Genomic DNA, 9,955 nt, shown 5'->3' on the forward strand with positions numbered 1-9,955 from the left:
TGCATAGACCACAACGGAACTGCCTTGTTCAAGGCCCAGAAAGGTAGTAAGGACATTGTTAAAATAGTTCATGTGACTCAGGGGTTCAACCTTAAACAAAAACAAAAATAACTACTTTATTCAGTGATTTCTTCTCATCCGGGTCAGTCCTGGAGTACCATGATGCATGCATGTGCATTCCTCTTCTTGTAAACAAGAACCCACATCTGGGTTCTACAGTGGGGAAAATATTTATTTGATCCCCTGCTGATTTTGTAAGTTTGCCCACTTACAAAGAAATGAAGGGTCTATAATTTTTATGGTAGGTTTATTTTAATGTATAGAGACAATAACAAACAAAAAATCCAGAAAAAAGCACATTGTATAAAGTTTAGAAATTGATTCGTATTTCAGTGAGTGAAAGAAGTATTTGATCCCTAAGCAAAACATGACTTAGTACTTGGTGCAGAAACCCTTGTTGGCAAGCACCAAGGTAAGACGTTTTTCCTTGTAGTTGTTCACCGGGTTTGCACACATCTCAGGAGGGATTTTGGTCCACTCTTCTTTACAGATCCTCTCTAAATCCTCAAGTTTCCTTGACCGTTGTTTGGAAACTCAAAGTTTCAGCTCCCTCCACAGATTTGGATAGGATTGAGGTCTGGAGACTGACTAGAGCCCTCCATGACCTTAATGTGCTTCTTCTTGAGCCTCTCCTTTGTTTCCTTGGCAGTGTGTTTCGGGTCATTGTTATGCTGGAAGACCCATCCATGACCCATCTTCAGTGTTCTGGCTGAAGGAAGGAGGTTCTCATCCAAAATTTTACAGTACATGGCCCTGTCCATTTGCCCCTCAGTGTGGTGAAGTCGTCCTGTACCCTTAGCAGAAAAACAGCCATAAAGCATAATGTTTCCACCTCTGTGCTTGACTGTAGGGATAGTTTCTTGGGTTCGAGATAATGCCAAAGAGACTTTTGGTCTCATCTGACTACAGCTCTTTCTCCCAAGCCTTCTCTGAATCATTTAGATGTCCTTTGGCGGGGGACCATGCGGGCGCTGCAGGATTTCAGTCCATTGCGATGTAGTGTTACCAATGTTTTGCTTGGTGACTGTGGTCCCAACTGCCTTAAGATCATTAACAAGCTCCTCCCATGTAGTTTGGGGCTGATCCCTGACCTTTCTCATGATCATCTTTACCCCATGAGGCGAGATCTTGCACGGAGCTCCAGACCGAGGAGAAATATTTAGTAAATCTTCCATTTTTGAATAGTTGCACCAACAGCTGTTTCCTTCTCACCAAGCTTCTTGCTGATGCTCTTGTAGCCGATTCCAGCCTTGTGCAGATATGCAGTCTTCTCTGACATCCTTTGCTCTTTTTTTTTTGATTGGTATTCTGTCTCTATCCGTTAAAATAAAAATAAACCTACCATAAAAAATTACAGACATTTCATTTCTTTGCAACTGGGCAAACTTACAAAATCAGCAGGGGATCAAATAAATATTTTCCCCGCTGTATGTCAAAACGCCAGCTCCGGCATCAGGAGCACCACACGTAAGGGTGGTACTCCTGTCAACACGCAGTGGAGAATGAGACGGAAAAGAAGAATGGTTGAATAAAGTTTTCCTTGCGCAAAAAAGTATTCTCGCAGCTTCATAAAATTGAGGTTGAACCTCATATGTCACATGAACTATTTTATTGATGTCCTTACTTCCTTTCTGGGGTTTGAACGTCTTGCTGTCTATGCAAGATGAGAAAGCAATCTGATTTCATAAAAACATTTCATTTGTGTTCCGAAAATGAACGAAGATCTAATGGGTTTGGAACGACATTAGGTTGAGTTCTTTTTAGGCTGAACTATCCCAAAAGTCAAAGTCAAGTTAAAATTTGATCGTGACTAGACAAATTGTTGGTTTACATAATAGCTGAACCTTACGTGAGTTAGCTTTAACCTACATGACAGGTGTTTCCCTTAAGAACTGCATGACTGCAGAGCGTGTCGACTGACTGACGGGGATGACGTTAGTTTAGCATTAGCAAAGACGTGAGGCCCGTTGCACTTAAACAGAGCGAGGACAGCAAAAGCGTGCGCGAGAGAGACAGTCTAGTGACACGCTGCTAAACAGACACAGCTAATTACCTCCCACACAGGCTCTCGCTCTGCCGTTATCGTGCTCCGCTCTCTCGCCACCCCTCCCTTGCTCACCCTCTCGCTGTCTCGCTCCCAGGCTCAGCTGCCGCGCTCACTGTTGTGTATAATCTTCAGTCTGCGCTTGTCTCTGGCCTTCCCCTCCCCCGTTCTCATTCGCCCTCGTTCGCTCTCTCTCCCTCTCGCTCGGCGCAGCTGGCTGATGCAGTATTAATGGCTTTCTGCTCTCCTCACATTTCCTCCCCCTTCTCGCTCGCCCTCTCTCCTTCGCTCTCTCTCTCTCTCTCTCTCTCTCTCTTTTTCCCTCTCCCACTCCATTCAGCGCTCAGCGCTCCGCAAGAGCCGCAGACCGCCTCAAGTGCCATCGATTGAGCACTGCCTGTTACTGCCTTCCCCTCTGTGTATGTGTGTGCGTGCGTCTGACAGGCTCAGTCTACGGTCTTTGTGTGTGTGTGAAGCCTATTGTGTTCCTGGGCAAGTGAAGGCCTTGAGAATCTTTGTGTAATTTTGTCTAATTATCTGAAAGCGCGTCTGTTCTAGGGCAAGCTTTTGACACGGTGTATGAGCACATACAATTTTTTATATATTTTTTTGGTGTTTCTAAGTTTGTGCACATGTTCTGCCACATTTTGCCTTGGCGCTCACATGGACACTGCAAATTTGTGCCATTTTTGCGCATCTTATTTTTATAATGCCAAGAATAAAACTAAGCCTGAAATAACCTTTTTTTTTACGTAGTGATGAAAACTAGCATGAAAACATTGCTCTCTTTTTTCCAGCCAATTAATCTTTTTCTCTCATTCTCCTTCTCAGACCTAGAAACTGGTTGCTGCTCTCAGACGTTCTCAAGCGCCTGAAGATGTCTGCCAGAACGTTTCGCGCCACATTCACGCACATCGAGGTAGTGACTATAGCCGAGGCGGAATTCTACAAGCAGGCGTCTCTGAGTCAGCTGTTCTCTTGTCCGGAAGAGCTCGAGGGATTCATGCCCGACAGCAAGGAACTCTTGGATCTGGTGGAAATCAGCGCCGAGCTGGTGGCGCTGCTGGGGTCGTCGCTCGAATGCTTGGACGACCGCTGGGAGCCAGTATCCAGACCACGCTCATGAGCTTCTGAACATGCACGCACACTCATACTGACTCTCGGAAGGACCCTTGGAGACCTGTGGTGAACTTAAAGCAAAAGAAAAAGGATATTCTGAGGCAGTTCTTGACATTTCAAGGAACTTCTGGACTGGTAGCCAAAGGCGAAATTGGGTCCCAGTGCAGCTAATCTTTCTGTTTGGCTTCGAGAAGGTTTCGGAACAACTCCTTGCGCTCTTCTCGCTTACTAATTCTCCCGGTGACGAAGCAAACCTGTACATAGTGTACCGTCTGCAGATATGGAAAGAGAACGTACCTGAGAATTGGACCAATGTCTCTGGCTAACTCTGAGATATGAAGCCATGCTCGCAACGAAGAACTCTTTCATTTAAAAGAGATGTTTTCTAAATAAGAATATAAGTATATATACAGCCACTGTATTTTAATTGTGTGTATTATAAATAGATATATATAAATATATATATATATATAAATAAATAAATGTGTTTATGCGTATGTGTGTATTATATATATTATATATATTATATATATATATAATATGCGCTGCCTTTTTTGTCTTGTTTAGTCAGGTCTTTATTTTATAATTGGAGTTACAATGTTGTAAATACATAATCGGGTTGAAATGGGGTTTTAATTGTGATGTCAACTTTAGAGGTGTACAGAGGCCAGAAGCCCCTTCGGTTCATCAAGAGTTAATTAGCGCACTTCATCAGCGATGTTCCTCTCCTGGAGTAGATGTTCTTATGGTGTTGACCCAGTAACCAGTGTGGGATTTTTCGGTCTCCCGTGTTAAACTCTAATCTACAAAGCTGTTTCGTACCCTGTACGCAAGCTGTTGCTTTGACTAAGTCACTTATTTATGAGTAGAAATTAAGATATTTTGACGTGGCTTTTCTTTGTAAAATATTAAAGTAATTGTAAAATACTAACCTGATGCTTTGTTAGGCAAAGACATGCTTGAACTTGTAAATAATGGGTTGACTATTTCAGTAACTTGTTTCTGACGTGTGTTATTATTGTTTTTTTGGAGAAGTGTTCGGACTTTGTAATTATATACGCTATCATTTGTATTTATATTTTACCAAAAAAAGTTCCTTTAAATAAACGGCAATAAAAGATTGTGTACATCTTGTGGTTTTATATTAGTCACATTTACAACTAAAGTGACCATATTTACTCACTGGTCTTATTTTGCTTGTTATATCAAAAACATGGATAAAATTTGATAGTTTCACTCTGAAATATGTTACAGTATACAAGTGAAAAAATGGTTTGGGAATGTATTTTCATGTTGTTAGACCGAATAGAGCATGCAATTATATGGCTGCTCTGATTAATTCATGCACAAACAGATTATTAAACCTCCATGTTTATCGCCATAATCTGAGATTAAGGTCTAAATTCCAAAGCGACATTTCTGCCATCAGATCAGCCCTATACAACAGACGAGAGAGACAGCCACATCCTGTGCTGCTGGACAAAACAGGAAATGAAGAGTTCGCCGGAAATTAGAGGCCTTAGGCAGGAGTGAGGGAGGTTTTTGTTGGTCTGATAGCGATACGGACATTACAGGCTTGGATTTCGTTCCTTAACTTTAATGTAATTGTCACACTCCTTTCTACTAAGCTCTATAAACTTAAATCCCCTTCTTGTTTGTAAAGGAATGGTTCACCCAAAAGCAGAGAGGCACAAACGTGTACTCAAAATTACTATAACAATAAGTAAATGTATGTATATGTACACAAGCATTTACAATGGCATAGAGCTCGGTACTAAACTAACTGATCAAAACGGACATTCAAATCACGTCATTTGTTTGCGTCGCAAATGTGGGAGAAAGCGAAAAAGGATGGTTACACAAAATTTCCATTCTCCTTCATATGTAAACAGTCACTATCAAAGATAACCAAATCAAGCCAATAAGCTCAGTATCCTAATATGTAATAAAATCCAAATTAACGAAGCTTCTCGTCTATGCTGAGGTTAGTAGATATTTGGTCAAATGGCCACTCTCCTAAAACATTTATACATAAATGTTTTATTGTGGTAATACACGATGCTGCGAATTCTGTTCTGTTGGTTTAAATTCCCAAGTGTTGTGACCTGAGATAATTTAGGCGGCATTGTTAATCAAGATGTCAAGAGACAGGCCTATCATATTCATCTGCGGATATGATGATAGCGAATATATAAAAATAGATGAGTTTGGATTGGTCAGAAATCAATTTAGCCTACATCTATACACAAAACCTATATAGGCCAAATGTGAAAATACTGAAAATACCTTCATGGCTCCATCCAGACCTTAATGCTGTTTCTTCTGTGGGCCACACAATGTTTTCGTTAATACTCTTGTACTATTAGGGTTCTTTTTAAATTGTTTTACCAGTCCTTCTTGGGTTCTTGGCAGCCATTTTGACTTGACTGTCATTGTATATCCTATAGAAAAATCGCGCGTAGGGATGATTAACAAAAAATAAATAAAACAAATCCCCAACGACCTGAGAGTACGCTAAACACTGATAATTTTAATGTTTGGGGGAATTATTTTTGTATCTGAGGCACAGTAATGGACTGCTGATGTCTATTTTCAGATGGGATCGCTCAGCTGGTTGAACTGAAGAGGTGTATCTTAATTACTCTAGTTAATCACACACAAAGGACTTTATTTTTTCTGTCCACTTTCTGAGTGGTCACGATTGTTTTTTTTTTACAATATGCCTTTTTTAACAATGTGAAGCGATTAAAAAACAAGGGCTGTTTGTTTGAACTGGACCTGTTCATTTGTTGTGGTTAAGAGCTGGAGAGCAGTGTGGCTAATAAATAATAATAATTAACGCAACATACCACGCAATGCACTGATTTTACCACGATTGGCAGTGACTTGACAAAACAGTTTAATAAAATTGTTAAACAGCTAATTGAATAAAGTTTTATAAATGTAGAAATATTTACGTATTAGCATGTAATAATACAACGTAATAAAAATATGACAGGAAAAATATAAATATTAAGATAATCACAAAAGATAAACAAGGCGCTTAAATGGATTTTAATTGACTCTTATGAGAATTGATAAATGTCGTGCTTGTAAATAAATATGGGAATGAACATGTCACTGACTTATTGGCCATTTCTAGCTCTCTGATGTGTCAAATGTAGCTCAAATGTTGCGTGTAGCCGTAATTGACGACCGCGGACAGAGCCACACACGGCCCAGCGCTGCGGAAGCTGGACTGCAGGGAAGAAATGTGGCCATCTAATTAAAAAACAATTAAATTACATTAGGCTTGGTAATTACACCCTCCCCCTTCCCCGGGTTCCGTGTTAAGACGGTTAATCCGCTCTTTATCTATTAGTCAGAGCTGTGACATTGACGGGACTCGACTCGATCAGAGCGCGCAGAGAGAGACAGATGCGTCCACCTCACACCTTGTCAACACTGACGCAGAGCTTTATTTGCCCTGTTCAGGGCCGTATCAACCAATGGGCTAGGTGGGGCTGAAGCCACGGGGACGAGCAAGGAAGGGGCCCGTGATTGACTGTGGAGTAGATTGACTGGAAGGCAGATCTCCAAATTCACCGCCCCCACCACATATTAAAGCCAATATTTAGTTAAGATTTTCCCATAAATTCAGATTTCCATGCATTACCATTTAAGATCGAAACATAGTCTGAATTTGGTTTACCAATCAAATGAATTTATTCTATATTTGAATTTTGACTGATATGTGCAGGTATCAGGTGATCGCTGCCCAGTTACAATTTGCATACTAGGCCTTTCTGCCCTAAATAGTATTCGAAAATAGATTTTTTATTCCAATGCCTTCCATGCCTGCAAATGTGTCAGACCATAACCCCAAACCCATGCGAAGATAGAGTAGCAAAGTTAAAGTTTGGTGAACTCTGACCTGTGAATTTGCATCGCGTGGCACTAATAGAAAATCAAAACGTCACAAAGTGATCTCTCAGTACAGAAATGTAAAAAATGGAGGAATCGCTAATTTTAACAGTGACGCATCATCCTATTTTACACAACACAACTTTAAAAGATTAGAAAAATTAAAAATTTTCAGCATCGTCCGAGCGAATTTCGCATTCTCAAAGTCTACGGTGACCTTGGCTTAAACTGTTCACCAATCACAATGCACTGGGACAGCGTTTCACATTTATCACATTTAGTTTGTCCAAAGGTCTGCCTTCAACGAACCCAGAACTAATCGAGCTATTTGTGCCAGGCCAGGGAGAAAAATACTGTAATAATGAAAATTATGTGAAGAATAATGTGTTGTTAGAACCACCAAGCATGAGAGCATATTCTAGTACACCCCTAAAACAAAATCAAGATTTTGAAAAAGAGCATAATCGGACCCTTTTAAGCAGCGGGGCAGAATTAATTCTGGTAAATACGTACATTAAAGGTGCAGTGTGTAAATTTTAGCTGCTCAGTCCCCCGCTCACCCCTCCCTTTACAGAAGCTACGGTGGCTGACACAGGTGAAGATGTCATAGTCTGAGACAACAGAGAGTAGCCAGAAATTAGGTTTCTTTACAAAGTTAAATTAAGGAATTATATTTACTTAATTATTCAATAAAACAAATATGCTTTTGCGAATATTACTTGTTCATCATTGTGTCAGTGTTTCATTTGCATGAACAACATAGTGACGAAATGCGCTCTGTTTGTCCTTTACCAACCATTTTTGACATTGACTGTTCAGGAGTGACGCTGCCAAGTTTGTGACGGTCGGCTCCGCCTACTTTTGCTTTCAAAAATGCTTGTTGAAAACCTATGGGTGACGTCACGGACACTACATCCATGTTTTTAAACGGCCTATGATTCTGACGCAACAATTGCGTTAAATCCAATTATGAAATTGGGCTTCTTTTCTCATAAAGCATAAGCTAAATTAATTTCTAATTCAATGCGACAGTTTATATAAGATTATTCTTTTACATAAAAATTTATCTTGTGGACATTTGCTTGCTTTGACTCATTTGTGCATATGACCCATCAACAAATGGATTCAGGTCTTCCTTTAAATGTAAAATAATAATAATAATAACATCTAACAATTTCCCTATCGAGAAAACTGAATCAAGTCTTTACTTCCAGACTTAATTCTGTTGCATTTTCTGCACTCGTTGTCATCAAACACTGCAAATTTACATTGCTTATGCGACCAAAGTCACGTTTTTATATCCATGAACTACATTCATGTCGCGGATCCTTGGCATTTACGAATATTTTGTCTCCTTTCCCTTGGCCTTATGGAATAGCCTAGCCCTAAGCCTATACCATGACTATTTCAGAATATCAACAAAAGTCATCTGAGCAGCTACTTTCACCTTTTACTTATAGGCTACATAAAACTTATTAATGTTAATTTTTGGATACACTACTTTTGAAAAGTATACATATTCAGTGCAATGTAAAAGGTGTCACTGACCAGCAGAGCGCTGGGTAGGGTATTATATTCAGGGTCAGACTGGGCATCCACTTTATTGCAGCTGTCGGAAGGTTGTGTGTGTGTGTGTTCCAAGGGTCAGTGCTGTGCCCATCTCTGAGAGGGGTTTGGCGTGGACACGCACATTGCTGGTTTGAGGGCAGGCAGGAAAAACGCTCTCTGGCGGATTAGGTAACCTCTACACTAATTAATTCTGCGAAGGGCCTTTCAGAGCGCCGCATGCAGCTCTCAGAGAGAGAGAGAGAGAGAGAGAGAGAGAGAGAGAGAGAGAGGGAGAGGGAGAGAGTGGCAGGCTGAAAGGATTGCATTATTCTGCGCTGCGAAAGGAAATCAGAGAGCGCGGGTCTCTGGGGGCCTCGGCGGCGCGCTCTAATAGCTCAGCGCGATCTCAGTGAGGATATTGCTGCCCTCGAGTGTGTGTGTGTGCCGGCAAGTGGGGGCTGGTGAGCATGTATGCCGATATTTTTAGGGAATACACAAAGGATACGCATGAGGATAAGAGAATACGCGAAGAATGAGACACGGTTGACATTTTTGGACGCGTTTGGTCGTGTGAGTAGGGCTGGGAATCGAAATTGCAGAAAATATAGTGGAACCGAATGATTTTCATGACATTCGGTTCTGTTAACGGCTTTTGAACGCCTACGGTTTTCCCAGCGGTTATCCACAGCGCCACGGCAAATAAAATGAGGTTTTAGCTCACGGTCTGAATGTGAAAAGAGAAAAGACAATAAATGGCAAAAACCTTTCTATGCATTATCTTCGCCGCACGACCAGCGATGTCTGACTCTTATTAACCGGTTGTTTCTAGTGAATTGGTCCGAAAGACTCCGGTATCCCATCATTTGTTATTTACATAAGGACGAGATATAGCAGAAATATTGAGTTTCATGCAGGCTACACCTGGGCGGACACACAATAGTCCCACCCTTAACTCACGCCATTGGCTGATTTGATGCTGTTGTGTCAGTCTAGTCTGGATGTTATTCAACATTAAAATGTATAATATTTTACATTTAAGTAAAATTGTATGTTTAACTTTAATTTCATCCATGTTTTTCAGAATTCCAATGTCCTTAGTCCTTTGTGCAACAGTGTTTTTAAAAAAAATGTATTTAAGAATTATCATTATAAATATTTAATGTGGTATCATGCAGTAATTTGACCTTATAAAAACAGTATAATATAATTATATAATTAAAATGTTAAATGGCCTAACATAAACTATGGAAGAAGATAATCTGAGGAATATCTCAGTATTTA

General features: G+C 40.4%; 1 protein-coding gene across 2 annotated transcripts in view; it reads left to right on the forward strand.

The window, feature by feature from the left end:
- LOC127988038 (BCL-6 corepressor) overlaps window positions 1-4,344 on the forward strand; it is a 44,060-nt gene extending 39,716 nt beyond the window's left edge. For both annotated transcript variants that reach the window (XM_052590533.1, XM_052590534.1), the window contains one exon: window positions 2,936-4,344. In XM_052590533.1, the coding sequence (XP_052446493.1) occupies window positions 2,936-3,230 (295 nt within the window). In that variant the 3' untranslated portion in view covers window positions 3,231-4,344. The remainder of the gene's footprint in view (window positions 1-2,935) is intronic.
- Window positions 4,345-9,955: the final 5,611 nt, after the last annotated feature.

This window comes from Carassius gibelio, chromosome B22 (assembly GCF_023724105.1).
Source record: "Carassius gibelio isolate Cgi1373 ecotype wild population from Czech Republic chromosome B22, carGib1.2-hapl.c, whole genome shotgun sequence".
In the NCBI taxonomy this organism is placed as follows: domain Eukaryota; kingdom Metazoa; phylum Chordata; class Actinopteri; order Cypriniformes; family Cyprinidae; genus Carassius; species Carassius gibelio.